The sequence below is a fragment of the Dufourea novaeangliae genome, unplaced genomic scaffold (assembly GCF_001272555.1).
Source record: "Dufourea novaeangliae isolate 0120121106 unplaced genomic scaffold, ASM127255v1 scaffold115, whole genome shotgun sequence".
Lineage (NCBI taxonomy): Eukaryota > Metazoa > Arthropoda > Insecta > Hymenoptera > Halictidae > Dufourea > Dufourea novaeangliae.
The window spans coordinates 1,757,581-1,772,144 of record NW_015373998.1 but is presented as its reverse complement, the minus strand read 5'-3'; the positions used below and the strand labels follow the sequence as shown (position 1 = coordinate 1,772,144).

At 36.5% G+C, this 14,564-nt stretch overlaps 3 protein-coding genes across 4 annotated transcripts; 1 reads left to right on the top strand and 2 right to left on the bottom strand.

Moving 5' to 3' along the window:
- Positions 1–547: 547 nt before the first annotated feature.
- On the bottom strand, positions 548–1,639 carry LOC107188094 (UPF0235 protein C15orf40 homolog). The gene is made up of 4 exons (XM_015576340.1): positions 1,436–1,639; positions 920–1,010; positions 709–836; positions 548–637 (listed from the first exon to the last, which is right to left on the bottom strand). The coding sequence occupies exons 1-4, from the start codon at positions 1,559–1,561 to the stop codon at positions 548–550; spliced, it is 435 nt and encodes a 144-aa protein (XP_015431826.1). The 5' UTR covers positions 1,562–1,639.
- On the top strand, positions 1,313–2,741 carry LOC107188092 (coiled-coil domain-containing protein 124). 2 transcript variants are annotated; one of them, XM_015576338.1, is made up of 4 exons: positions 1,313–1,406; positions 1,865–2,029; positions 2,112–2,380; positions 2,489–2,741. In XM_015576338.1, the coding sequence occupies exons 2-4, from the start codon at positions 1,871–1,873 to the stop codon at positions 2,685–2,687; spliced, it is 627 nt and encodes a 208-aa protein (XP_015431824.1). In that variant the 5' UTR covers positions 1,313–1,406; positions 1,865–1,870; the 3' UTR covers positions 2,688–2,741. The 2 variants fall into 2 exon arrangements, with proteins under 2 accessions (XP_015431824.1, XP_015431825.1); XM_015576339.1 differs by lacking the exon at positions 1,313–1,406 and having other exon boundaries at positions 1,857–2,029.
- Positions 2,742–2,913: 172 nt separating this feature from the next.
- LOC107188081 lies at positions 2,914–12,385 on the bottom strand. Its single transcript, XM_015576325.1, has 4 exons — positions 10,041–12,385; positions 3,767–4,135; positions 3,593–3,596; positions 2,914–3,532 (listed from the first exon to the last, which is right to left on the bottom strand). The coding sequence occupies exons 1-4, from the start codon at positions 12,008–12,010 to the stop codon at positions 3,407–3,409; spliced, it is 2,469 nt and encodes an 822-aa protein (XP_015431811.1). The 5' UTR covers positions 12,011–12,385; the 3' UTR covers positions 2,914–3,406.
- Positions 12,386–14,564: the final 2,179 nt, after the last annotated feature.

Sequence of the window (14,564 nt, the reverse complement as noted above, 5' to 3'; positions counted from 1 at the left end):
ATTTATACTTCTCTTAAAAACGAAAAAAGACTAAAAGTATTCGTAAATCACGATTAAAAAGGCTATTTTTATTAACACATTCCATTTTCTTAATGTTTCATTATTCCAGTGTAATTGGTAAAGGAAATGTGCATTTAACGCTGAAAAGTTAGGTATGTTAGATTGTACTCGTTAATGCTTTGTAAATGTTATATTATAAACTAAAAAACCTGTAAACAATGTTCCGTTAGAGTTAACAAAAATTTGCGTGTAAAAACTTCAATGTAAATCGAACAAAATTTCAGTTATCGACGAATTTTTTTATAGCGCAGATTGAATGATTAAAATTAACGTTGTTGTTAACGAAATCATATTTACACTGTAATGAATGTATAAAGTTAAGTGTTTTTTTATTGTATAAATTAATTGAATATGTTATGTTGACACAATTGCCATATTTATGTACAGTAAATATGACTCAACAGAGAAAGAGTATAACATTATTATACATATATAAAAAAGATAGTCATTATGACAATAAATAAAATGCTTTAGTAAGATTCCATTCTCAAGTTCCCATTTCTGCTTTTAATTTTTCCAAAACTTTCTCCACTGTGGCACCAGACACAACTACTACTTTTTGTCGACTTTTGGAACCCTATGAAAAATTATATTAGATTATATTGTTTTAAAAAATGTGAAACTCGGTTAAAATAAAACTATACTGACTCTATCTAAGGATACATCTGATTTTCGCATTCCTAATACGGAAGCTAAGTATTTTACAAGTTCCGTGTTTGCCTCGCCTTCGACAGGAGGCGCAGATATGGCGACGCCCACTGCATCATCGGAAATATCTACACAAGAATTAATTTCCTCGCATAAAAATGTAAATTTTTCATTTTTGAATTTTACTCCATAAATTATAAAACAATATTACCAGTTATATTGTTATGTTTCGCACCAGGTTTTGCTTGGATCTTTATAGTAACATTTCCACTTTTATCTAGACCGACGGGTCCTTTTGCTTCCTACCCACAAATTATTTTATCAAAGAAACGAGCAAGAAAATAATTATATATTACAAATTCTATAATACTATGTTCACGTTATTTTTTTTTACAAACAATAGTAAAATGCATGTTCAGTGTGAATTATAAGTGTTTTCTTTTATGTCAAATAAGTGAAAATGTAATTATTTTTGCATTATATAACTCAAACAGTTCGAATTTGATTCGGCGAGCCGGCTTTTGCAAAAAGCATCTAGTAAATTGCAAATATAATGTTGCCATTCGTGTATTCGCAAGCGACACCTAGCAGTTTCAAGTGCAAGTTGAAGGTGTACGATAGAAAATGTCATGTTATTTTCTGAATAGGTGATCAAGCCTAGATCACGCTTCAAATTTTTGTTCTTTCAATTGGAACCGGTAAGTGACTTTTCGAAATATCGACTAACCTCATTTGCAGCTAGTTTCTGAGTTTTCCCAGCTTTCTTCGATCCTTGTTTCGACATTTTGCGAATAATCGTTAAACGCTGCAGAATTCTTTCACGTATGCATATATTTCCAAAATACCACGTCATTTATATTTTAGAAACCACTTGCCATTGTAGTTACGATTTCCAAGTTTTACTTGAAATGTATTTGTACGATTCTTTAACCTCAACTGCTCGAACTGACCAATACATCTGCGCACGTGTAGCAGAACTGCCAACATAACTATAGGGGAATACTCGTAGCGCGCGTTTTATTAAATCGCTCACTTGATGAACAACGTATTGTAAATGTAATATGTATATCTTTTAAGATTTGTCATAAGTGAAAAACGATGATGGGAGAATGTATTGTCAACAAATTCCATTTTTATAACAACTGATAATATCTAGATCAACATGCCCAAGAAATTTGTCGGTGAAAATAGCAAAGCTGTCGCTGCTAGGGCGAGAAAGGCAGCGGCAAAGGAAGCCGAAAACTCAAAGAAAGCTTTGGAAGCAGAGGAAAAAGCTTGGCAAGATGATGATAAACAGTTACAGAAGAAAAAACAAAAACAGGTCTGTATGAAATTTAAATACTGATTAAAAAATTATTTCATGTATTTAATTGATATTTTATATTTATCAATGTTACTTACAGGAAGAACAAGAGAAGAAACGACTGCAGCAATTAGAGAAAAAAGCAGAGGTGAAAGCTCTGCTTGAAAAGGAATTGGCAACTATTAAAGTGGGAGCTAAACAACCCACCGCAAAGATTACCAAAGCTGAAATTATGGCTGCAACAGAAAAACGGAATCAAGTAGCAATGAAGAAGAAGGAGGAAGAAAAACCACTCGAGGAGAATTTAAATAGATTGACAATTGAAGGGGAAACAGCACATGGTATAGATGAAGCTTTAACTATTTTAAGGTAAGGACTGGTAATACAATTTTGTAAATGTATTTAATTATTTCTTCGGTAAATATATGGGATTATTGTATAGATTTGTTTAAATTTTGGTAATGTTATCTATTTTAGTACAAAGGATCCAGAAGTTGATCGTCATCCGGAGAAGCGTATGAAAGCTGCATATGCCAGTTTCGAGGAGAAGATGATGCCTATTATTAAGGAACAAAATCCTACATTAAGGTTAAGTCAATTAAAACAGATATTGAAGAAGGAATGGATGAAATCTCCAGAAAACCCACTCAATCAAAAATTACTCTTGAATCGCTGATATTACTGTATCGTCGGAACACAGCAAACGTGCATAACGACTGAGTAGATGACTAACGAGAATCCATGAAATAAGACTTATACATATATAATCATGAATAAATCGAATATATCTGTACACAATTTTATTGTAAACGAATAAGTTATACTCCGGTCGAATGCAGAAAATAACATTGTATAAATCATCTTTGGTATAACTTATACGCTACTATATAGCCTCTACATTGTATTTTACAATTTCATTTACAAACAAACCTTCGTTAAGGACGCGTAAATATAAACAAACATCGTAACAACCGTGTACACGTTTTGGCACAGTTATCATGCAGACTTATACAATTTCTTTACAAATGTGAATAACTCATACTTACTTCTCTATCGCACGACGTTAGATTTAAAAAAAAACCGTAGAAAAATATTTCTAAAAAAAATTGATTACATTATTACAATTGTATAAAATAGCATCTATACAAACGAATTCTCACCAATAGAAAACTAGATTATGTACAATAGGTTCTAATTTTTGTCTCGATGCATTGAATTCGCCGCAGCAAATTAAGCACAAGGCACCACATTACTTTTTTTTTCTTTCTCTAGCATGTACAATGAGTCGAATACCCGTACAAAGAACTTGATTCAAATATAATCTTATGTAATAATATACACGGTTTCACAAATTGTCTTTTGCGTGAATCATATGCACATAAGTATTTTACTACGCTACCATTTCTTATTGTTCCACAAATCTATGAAACAGTGTATCATGTGATTCACTTGCTCCGGGCAATCAGTCATGGGAGTATGGCCGGCTGCTGGAATCGCTTCCAAGAAAGCTTTCAACATGGTCTAAAAGGTAAAATAACCATAATTATCATAAAAAAAAATAAAAAAAAAAAAATTATAAACTACCCTGTAATCATTAAAAAACATCACGAAAAATCAAGATCTCAAAATATCTTTTCAAGTGATAACACTGAAACATTTTTTGTACTCGTAAAATGATATTCTTCGACACTATTAGAATAACAGTTTCCTTGAAAAATTCAATATCACACAAGTTATTTAAAATTGAAATTTTACATATCGAAAGATAAACAAGTTTTGTTGTCCCTTAGGCCATGTATGAGTAACGTCGGCGTGCATATCCTTCTATGGTAAACGTAGTCTCCTTCCGGCCAGACCATTCCATCCAAAACGTATTTCATGTGCGAGGGCCATTGTTCAGGTGGCTCGGGGCCGCAGTAAGGGTGTTGACGGCCCCTCGCGGTATATAATATATTTCTGTGAAGGCCACACATTAAAAAAGGCGCCAGGATCGCTCGGAGGCAACAATGACCGGTACTTTCGGTGCTGGGCGCCGCCAATGGAGTCGGACCACCTCCGGATATTAAGACTAGCTGACGTATCCTACTGTCGTATTTACAGGCCAATGCAGCGGCGAAACTGCACCTGCAACAAACAAAAAAAAAACGTGACAAAATTGTAACTTTATCATTGTACAGATTGTGCAATAAAAAATTTTGCTTCAAAAAATGTGGACCGACTTCGAAATGCGCCAAAAAGTAGGAAATACCCAGAAAGCATATGACGCTTTGAAAACGTCAATTTTAGGTCGAAGGCGTCTTTAAGCCGTTTTCAGGGCGTCATTGAGCGTCACGTGCTAGCTGGGTAATTTCTATTTTTATTATTCATAGAGAAATGCAACAACGGTTGAAAACTTACTTTCTCTTACTAAATAGCATATTATATACAATGAAACCTCAACATTGATATTTCGTACTATTTAGTGTCGAAAGTAATACATACTAGTGGATCAATGGGTCAACGTAAGATGGTTTTCATTATCATTAGTTAGGCTGTAACCATAAAGAAAAACTCAAAGGGAACTACTTTAGACCATTTGGAAGGAATTTTGAATGCAAAATAATAGTTAATAATAAACAAAAAAGATCGGAAACTTTTTGCAAACGGAACCATCGCGGGAACGTCATCTACAAGATGCGAAAGGTTTCATCTCGATTGGTCCATTCGTTGCAGAGTAACCGGTGGACATAAATAAAAAAAAGAAAAGGTACACATTGAATTGTATATCTCCTCTTCGAAGTCGGTCAAAAATATTTTTCTTATTGATTCAGATTTAGAACTAATTCTAATATGTTGCCAAAATTTGTTAAAAAAAGTACGTCAGGGAATTCAGTTTCATTTACAGAAGAAAATGTTTTCTTTACGATATGTTTTCATTAATAGAAATTTGTATGGATGAGCTCGAATATAAATAACAACATGAAAAAAAAAGAACATATGTTGAAACAATATAAATTGTAATTATAACAATATATCAGTTTTTCGTAATATAACATTAGTTTAAGTGTCGCCTGAAGGCTATGTCGAGGCTTTTTAAGAGCGTTTGCAAAGACTCGTCAATGGAATTCAGAATTTTCGCTTAATTTATTCGCGAGTCGGCCGGATAATGTCCTTTCCCTATAATTCATACCGCGGTCGCAAGGCACCGCACGCCGGCGTTCTTAGCTCAATGCCGCAATCTGTGTAGGGCATTATAGGTGTTGATTTTTGTAACTCAACCGAGAAACGGCTATTGAACCGTGTGTACGTGGTTCGTGGACTTGGGCGTATTACCGGCTAAGTGGCCATATTTATTAGCAGTTTACACAATAAAACTCGGAAGACACACCACGGAATATCAATCTTCATTTATATGTGTACATGTTATCCCCTATTCATGGATGTACAACCATTTTGTTCCATTGTATAATTTTAGCGAACAGACATAACCCTGTGTGGGTCGGTGTTGCTACCACAGACGAGATAAAAGAAGAGACCTAACATTTTATGGGACTTGGTGTCCCACGAAAACCACGCAGGTTCGAGCGCACCTCTACATAAAAGTTTCCAATTTCAGGAACTACGTTCGACACCGTGATAACGCACAGCACACATACACCCATGATTGCATATAGCCACACATACATACATTATTTCCCCGGTTTGGCTAGCACGGAATGGAATACTTAAATGGTACGGGGGCTTCTGACGCCCCCGACGTACGGGCCAGAAAATTACATTGCATGCTTATTTTTTAATTTGTTGAATTTTATAAATTCTAGTTTTATCAGTGAATTAAAAAAATCCACACCTGGTTTTAGGGATCAGAATGGTAAGATTTGCTTGTTTTTAACGATAAACAGAAGGACCTGTGAAATTTGATACTGATCGTTGCAAGTATATTCTACATAACGAAGTTAAAAGCATAAATTATGCAAAGCATATATATAAGGAAAAGCAATATATATAAAGGGGAGCATATATAAGGGCAAGCAAATATTATAAAGGGGAATCTACAAACATTTTTTATTTGAAATAGAATTTCTTGAAGTTACTACTACCACTATGCTTTGCAATGTTGAAGCGAACAGGAATTATGAGACGAACGTCAAGAAAACGTATCATGTTTTCTGAATTATCTGATTTCGTTGTAAGAATGCCTCAGAAATTACGGAAGCGCACAATGTAAGCAATATCATTAGAAACCGACCGGAAATGTTTGCTGCTCCGAAGTGATGCAATAACTTGAAGCAAGTGAATTTTAAACGCAAAAGGTATGCAATAATGTATAACGTAATAATGTAATATAATAATATTATACATATTATAATCTTTTCCTTACTTTCGTTGTTACGTCAAACTCAGCAACTTTTCGTTACGAAAAACATTCCATTAATATCCATCGATAATTATTCTATATTTTTAGATACGAAACTGATATGTGTAGCCACGAAGTATGCAATAATTTATCGCTTTTTGCAATTGAAACATGTGCGTTAACTCATACGTAAGAAATACAAAATAAGATTAGCTATAAATTTTACTTATCCTGTCATACGAAAATAATGTTTATCTACACGAAAATAATTTACGAAATTGTATTTTTACGTCACTGAAATTATGTTGTACACATATCTGAATTGTGTTAATGTATCTCATGACTAGATTTCAGATTTTATGCATTTATAGCATAAAGGAATATGTGAAATGCAATTGCAAATAGAACTTGCATCATGTTTAATACATTTTTGGTTTTTATTCATAACCCAACAAACAACTTCAAAGAAAAAAAGGTTCTGTGTTTAATCCTGTCTTTGGAAATTGCTTTATAAAATATTATTTTGCATAAACTATTAATTAACTCTGATTAAATTAAAAATGAAAATCTTTCGTTCATTAAATTAACGATAAGTTCACTTATCAAATATTATTACCATACCCTAATTTACTAGAAATGTATTTTAACTTTTCCAAAGAGGAAAATGTCTTTAATATTATAGTAACTTAACGACATAGAAGTACGTAGAACAGTGAGTGATAAACCGTTCATTCTCAAGAATACAGTAAATTCTCGATAACTGTTCAAAGGCTCTTCGGCGTTGAACATTAAATATTTCATAAACTAATGGCCATATACCGCCGAAACAAATATCATTGGCTTCAGAATTCCAAATTCTATCACTATGCAAAACGTCATTAAAAAGTCAGCGATACACCTAGGGACTTCTTCTTATCACTCCCTAGAAGCCTTCGAACACTCATCGAGAATTCACTGTAACCATAAAAAACAGACGATCAATCCAAAGAACTCGAAGAACGCAGATTAAATGCGCTTTCAGGTTAACTAACCCATTATCCGTTTTGTCGGTTAAACGCGTGCAAATAACTGCGTGCGGACGCGCGCCGATTCAAACGTCAAGGAATTTGTAATCTTCAGATATTCGATAAGGCACAAGTCTCGCGTATACCCTGCAATTACGATACACCAGGTGTTTTTAAATGGCCAAAGATAAGTTACGCGATTACACGGCAGGTTTCTACTAGTCAGGGTTAAATGATTCTATGATAATGAGCGTGGACCGAACAGCATCGCTGGGTCTTTTAATAATGCATGTGAATTATAGTCACCGCCCTGTGAACAGTTCGATTTCGAAATTGCACTGAACTATACACCATCCACAGTTTACTAACAATTCAGACGAATCCCATACACGTTACAGAATATTTATAACACGTTTTTTTTATCTAGAAGTAATTCAACTGTTAATTAAACAAAAATGTTCAGTGTTTTCTTTACTGCTTCTAAAAGTAAAAAAAAAAAGTACAATACATTTTTTGATTAAAAGTTCAGATACTTCTAAATAATTACGTTATTGAACTGTGGATATTTATGTAAATTTAGATTTTCCTAGATCATTTTATAAAAATGGCAATGAAACACAAAAATTTATTTCTTCGGTTTGCGATCTTCGAGGAACCAAAATTGGAGTCAAAGTTTCGTTTACATCGCTATTAAAGCGTCTAGATTTTCGTTTCTGGTACACATGCATACGTTACAAATGTTATAAAAGCTTCAGCGATGGTTCCGGCCATGAAACAATTTCATTCGTAACCTGCGAACGCACGCGACAATTGTTGTCTACTATTCAGGGTCACAGACGAAACTACATTTTACTACTGATTTAGCCTACAATTAGATGTTGAGTATTATTACATAGTTACTTTATACTAGGAGTATGCAATATTTTGAATCAAGATTAATACCTTCTTGTTTTCGTATGCAACTTTACTCAAAATACTATTGTTCAAATATCTGTTCGCAGTTCCCATTCAATGTAAACATTAAATTAATATTAAAGCTCTCGCTTCATTAGCTTATTTTATACTAAAACTTATTCCAGTACATCGAACTCGAATCAATTAAACAGGAATCTTGAACTCGAATTAAATCTAGATTGAGACATACATTTTTATTCCGAGTTCGATATTATCTTTTGCATTTCGTCCACGTTTTCATGTACTATATTTCATCTAGAATTTTTTTTACACGTTATTACTGAATTTTATATGCTACACGGTAACGCCGTTTCAACGCAGCCACTGAAGTTTAAACATTACTTAACCCCACTTACAACATACACGAGGTATAATACATCTTACAATCAGATCTTATTATCCTTCATTGGCGTTCTCGTGCGACAATCAACATTATTGAGTCCTATATTGTTGTATTTGTCGTCGTTACTGTCTTTATACGGCACAAAACTACTATTATACATTATAATCAGAGAAGTGTACGATAATATTTTTTCATTCGTTGTAAAATGTAGAAAATAAATATATGTATATGTATGTAAGATATACGGTATGTACGAGAAATAAAAATAAAAAGTTCTATTTAAATTTAATCAAATTCTTTTCCATTCTTTGACTTAAACTATGCAACTACGACGATTATTTTTAAAACAAAAATTTTTCCTTTGTTCTGTAGTGCATCCCAAATGTTACAACGTTTTCTTTGATAATAATGGTTTTGTTGCAGTTGCATAAATATTACAAGGCATATGTCATAAGCAAAAGCGTTAGTTAGTGAACGGAAAGTCACCGAAAATCGGTCCAACAGGGAACGTGTTAATAGTAACTAATTAGTAATTACTATGGCGGACAATGTGTTAACCTGCTCACTGCATCTTTTTGGTATCGTGTATAAACATTTTTCCCTTCGTTAAATTAAGAACCAATAATCATTATGAGGTTATTTAAAAAATTAAAAATATATTTTTTTTATAAACAATGTGCTCACGATAATGAACGAACCAGTAGTCACCGTAACACCGTTTTTCCAAATGTTTGGATGTCGTTTAAAGAAGTTTCGTGCTACCGATCGTCAAGAAATGTTCGAAATATTGTCACTAAAGTGATAAAGTAGGTGTCCAGTGTAGTAGATAAATACAGTTAGCGCCGTTAGCGAGTTAACACTACGACTACCAAAGCACTCAAAATTACTGGTTAGTACATACATTACGTTAGAAGAATAACGATAATTAAGTTGTTACAATACTGAATTTTCACAAATCTTTTATAACTTCTACTACAATTAAAGTGAAGAAATCAGTTAATTTATAAATTTGTATATTTTTAAAAGTTCGTCGCGATTATCGATGCGATAGAAATAGATATACGTTTATCGTCGTAGTTCTATCGCTAACCCTTCGTGACCCCCCTGGGACTTTTATGGCACAAGCAAAATTTGGCATTTAAAAAAAAACAACCTTTTAACATTTAATTTTGACATCTATTGGATCATGGAGTAGAGACCCTGGAAAGTATCCCTGAGTTTTTCCAGACTTTTTGGAAGCCACTCTAAAGCAAAAAAAAGTAGGTCTGGACATAAAAGACCCATAGGGGTAAGATAAGTAGTAAAACTAACGGGGGTCGCTGAGGGTTAAAGGCTCATTCTCAGAAACCATCACCAAAGTGGAGGACAACAAAAGAGGATAAAACCACTCACCCATAATTGTGCGCTACCAGTACGCACTTCTGTCCGGGCTTGAACGCGTAATGGCATAGGACGGTGTCGAGATCCATCAGCAGTTTGTTAAAGTGATAATCCCTGGATCGACCTGGTGCTGAACTCATACCATGCCCAAGCATATCCGGCGCGATGCAAGGATACCCAAGAGCAGAGAAATATCGCAACTGATGCTCGAAGATCTCCGCAGACGATCCAAACCCATGAAGGAACACGATCATCGGCTTCCTGTTTCTTCTGAAGGTGACCAAATCACGTGGATTCGGTTCATAACCAGCCGTGGACGTTTCCTCGATGTCCGGCCACATCTTCCTATAATCGTCCAGCTCGATCGACGTCGCGTCCCTTTTCGTTTGGAACGCGGCCATCTTCTCGTTCCAGCTGCTATTCTCCAGAGGCTGTTCCTCGGGCTTGGTCGGATTCGCGCACAGCTTTTCCCGCAGCTTCGATATCGCGTTACCCTTTTTGGGCCTCAAGGACGACTCGTCGTTCGGTTTGCCCTTGAATTCCAGCCGGAGATTCTCGAAACTGGGCTCGTTAACAATTTCCTCTAGCTCCTTGGGCTCCACCGTTGGCTGTTCTCTTCTGCCATCCTCGAGATTATCCGTCGAGATATCGATTCCACCTCCTCCTCCTCCTCCTCCGGCGGTTTCAACGCTTGGAGCCCGCGGCTCGCCATCGCTTTCCGCATCGTTCTTCCTCCCGGTGACCTCCGATCCCTTATTGCCTCCTCCTTCTCCTTCGTCGTTGCTCAGCTGCTCGCCACTTCTCGGAATCACCTTACCCGCGCCGTCCCGTCTCTTTGTCGGCCGGCCACGAGGATCGTTGTCCTGGCCACCTGTGCCGGTCAGATCCTCCCAACTGTTCCCAAGCGGCGGCAACGACGACGACGGTGTCCTGCCGAGTTTCTCGTCGATGATCCTCAACAGGGATTGCTCGAGACTGGGCTCCTGATCTGGCTGAAACTCGATCGTCTCGACGCTGTTTATCCCGGAATCGATGCAGTCCAATTGCTCCAGACAGGTGACATCCGTGCCGGTGGATCGTCGCAGGTAAAAATCCAAAGAATCTGGATCGGTGGTGGACCCGATGAAACCACGATTAATGTATCCCTCCTCGTTGCTTAATATTTCGTTCTTGCACTGGGTTCCCTTCGCGTTTCCAGTCGGACGGAACGAGAAGTTGATTGCGTTGAATGACTGTTCATTGCCAGTGGCTGGTTCCTCGCTGGACAGTTTGCTTTCATCCGTGGTCCCTTTATCCTCGCTCGATCGCCTTTCTTTTCTCTGTTTCGAGCCTGTTATATCTTTGATAAGAGCGTCCTCCGAGTCGACGATATACTTTACCGTGTCGTCGAGTATCTCCTCTAGGAGCACGTTGATATACTTCTCCAGATCCTTCACGATTTTGTTTTTAATCGTTTGCTCGTCTACTTGTTGATCGTTCTCAGTTTGCGATTCTGTCCTTGTACGCGTCTCCGTCGAGTCCTCCGGTTTGGTTTGCTGATTTTCAGGAGTATTTAATCGCTGCAAATTTACCGATACTCTCTGTTCCAGTTCCTCGATCGCGCGTTCGTTCTTCTCCGCTTCGCAGAGACTCGTTCTGATCCTGTTCAATTCCGCGGTAATAATTTGCTCCTCGGTGGTACTGAATCGACGTGATTGCCGAAATGAACATCTACAATTGCCGGACGAGTGGGGTCTCCTGGACCAACGGGTGAAGAAATTGTCGACGACTGATTCCGGTCTGTCGGTGGTGTTCTCGTAGTACCAGCCGCTTTTCAGACTTGGTCTCAGGATCCTCAAGGTTCGACGCGGTCCAACGATAAAGAAGTCGCAGTCGAGAAGCTCCACTTTACCGGGCCCGACTCGGTTCCTGTTTCGCCAGTACTCGAAGAATTTCGTGTACCAGGGCGCCCCCATTACCGATGCTTCTCCCTCCGCAGCCATGCTTTAGATAACAATTCGCAACCTTTAGCGATCATAAAGGTCGATCGATCTAAATGTACCCTCGTCGGTCCCGCTACCTTTCGAGCTTTTTTCGCAGATAAAATCGATGAGGTTCCGTGGATACGAATGTTCATCGATAACGAGGAAATTTACCGTCTGTTTTCCTCACGGAACTGTCTGCATTCGGTCACGAGTCTCTGCCGCAGTTATGAACCGAGTCCGTGGTACTATACTCGTAAATAAAGACGAGTTTTATCCGTTCGGTATCGTAATAACGACGCCGTTACCTTCGATGACCATTAACCTCGTATTATTCAGATCTAAGAAAGTAAATCATAGAAATCTTCCGTGTATATACGATTGGATGATTTTATATTTTTTTAGAAATTTTCCGACATCGTTATCGCCTTGATATCTTGCTATGAGATTGTTCTCAGAAACGTTGAATCAAGGATGTACGTAAGTAAATATGAAATAATTCCTCGGTAATCACTTTTATGCAACGTTCTTCCAGGAAACTGAATATCTGTTTGTCGAGTGATATGTACGATCCAGGGGGATATTTAATCGTTTCTTTCTGTTTCCACGTCCATTTTTCTGCCAAAGCTGCTCGGAGTATTCGTGACGCGATCATTGGTTCGGGAAGTTTTGCTCAATTTTCTTTTTTCGCCGACATCGTTCCATCGGGTTGCGTTCCAAGCTTTGCAACACTCCTCTTGGCTGTTCCTGCAATCTTTGCTCGGTCAAACACGATTTCCCCGCGAAAAACGAAAGTAACATTTCGCGTGGCTCCTTGTATTAAGCAGTTCACGGCTCGGCGAATCACCGATGATGATCGTTCCACCGTCGGCACGTCTAATTGCTATCTTCGACGCTTCAACCTGCGGATAACAAGTTTAGTTAGTGGCTGGCCACGTTGCTGGGAACCATATTCGATGTAATAATATCTAATAGGATCCGTGGCGTGTTTTCGGTTAATAATTGAGATACCCGACTAACGAGTAAATACAGTGTATCGTCAAATAGAAAATTGAATATCAAGAATGATATTTAACGATGACGAACCTAACTCAGTGATTCGGCGAAAGAACTATGTTTACTGAATATTCATCGATAAAGCGGGCTTAGGCAGATATAATTTCATATATAAAATCAAAAAGTGATACTTGAAATAATGATACATTCCATTTATTAACCCTCAAAAACGACACCCCACCTCAGTATATATAAACATAACACTAGTGCAAATTAGAATTTTGAATTTTTAATGCTTAATAAGTTGAAGTGAATAATAGCAAATTGAACTTCTGACACATTTTTAACGGTAAAATTTACTGAGAAATTCAATGGTAATACAAAAAAATTGAACGGAAAAAGTGTCCATAACCTCAAAAATGTTATAGGCAGACCCGGAACATCAGCATCTTTCGAGGCACTACTACTAAATATACACGTATTAATGCTTCTGTTTAGATATCGTAAAATTTGAATACCGTATCATGAAAGTTTACTACCTTAGAAACCCACGTGTTATGTTTATTATAATATGGATTAGCAATAGCGATAACTGTTAAAAAGAAAAACCAGACATTGCCATATTATAATCCAGAATGTTTGTAATACTTTTGGGTCGACATTATTTTAATGTCCGTCATTTACATTAATTTTTATTGTTCTCTTTATGAACCAGTACTAAGTTGTATATAGAATTTGGAATATACGTAATATGGGTGTTATCTTTAAGACCTTCTTAACGGACACGTCTTAAATTGGAGTTGGGGAAATAATCTTAATCGTCACATCTGGCACATTCTACAACTAGCATAATACATGCATCCTTCACTGCGTTATTTAATAACATACACTTATACTTTTGAATTTACACGAGTTCGAATAATTATAATCATCACTATATACAGTGAATTATATTTTAAATTCTCGAAAGCGTAAGAAAGTTTTTTATAAATCAGTTCCTTGATTTAAGAGAAGAAACTTGCTGCTGAATTCGAATTTCACTTCAGATTGTTAATTTTAGAAATTTTTGTCGTTAGTTATGAAACTATACACTATTTTCTAATATTGAGTTCTATACGTAACAATTTCCACACCTCTTATTTCCCTATTTTTTTTAAAATGCCCAACGATCAGAAGAAATTGTTCAAGCACACATTAAATCTTCTTTCACAAACTAAACGTTTTTTATAAAATTATTCAACATTTCAATCAAACCAATGAATAAATCGCTACAAGTCATCCCTATCATCGACAATTTTATTTTTCCCGAAGAAATACAATCGCGGCGCTTATCTCCTCGATCAGTGAAACGATGAGCCAATTGTTGCGTCGCATTTTAATGTTGTATCGCGTAACGGATGCATGAATGACGAAGAGACAGGCTTAAAATGAAAATAAAACGTCGGGATATACTTATCCTGTTGGATAATTTTCATTATTGCGTCAACGGAGATATGGATCCTGAATTTCATGAATACGCATGAAATTGATCATGGAAAAATAATCGTGCATATCTGGTGGGTAGGTTTTTGTTCGTCTC

What these genes read in the sequence shown, in the direction of transcription:
- LOC107188094 (XM_015576340.1), bottom strand. Translation starts at nt 1,561, where the DNA reads ATGACGTGGTATTTTGGAAATATATGCATACGTGAAAGAATTCTGCAG. An exon ending in AGAAACTAGCTGCAAATGAG is followed by an intron (nt 1,011 to 1,435) that starts GTTAGTCGATAT and finishes ATTTGTGGGTAG; the next exon opens with GAAGCAAAAGGACCCGTCGG. An exon ending in CAGATGTATCCTTAGATAGA is followed by an intron (nt 638 to 708) that starts GTCAGTATAGTT and finishes AATTTTTCATAG; the next exon opens with GGTTCCAAAAGTCGACAAAA.
- LOC107188092 (XM_015576338.1), top strand. Translation starts at nt 1,871, where the DNA reads ATGCCCAAGAAATTTGTCGGTGAAAATAGCAAAGCTGTCGCTGCTAGG. An exon ending in AGAAGAAAAAACAAAAACAG is followed by an intron (nt 2,030 to 2,111) that starts GTCTGTATGAAA and finishes TGTTACTTACAG; the next exon opens with GAAGAACAAGAGAAGAAACG. An exon ending in GAAGCTTTAACTATTTTAAG is followed by an intron (nt 2,381 to 2,488) that starts GTAAGGACTGGT and finishes TATCTATTTTAG; the next exon opens with TACAAAGGATCCAGAAGTTG.
- LOC107188081 (XM_015576325.1), bottom strand. Translation starts at nt 12,010, where the DNA reads ATGGCTGCGGAGGGAGAAGCATCGGTAATGGGGGCGCCCTGGTACACG. An exon ending in CTGGTAGCGCACAATTATGG is followed by an intron (nt 4,136 to 10,040) that starts GTGAGTGGTTTT and finishes TGTTTGTTGCAG; the next exon opens with GTGCAGTTTCGCCGCTGCAT.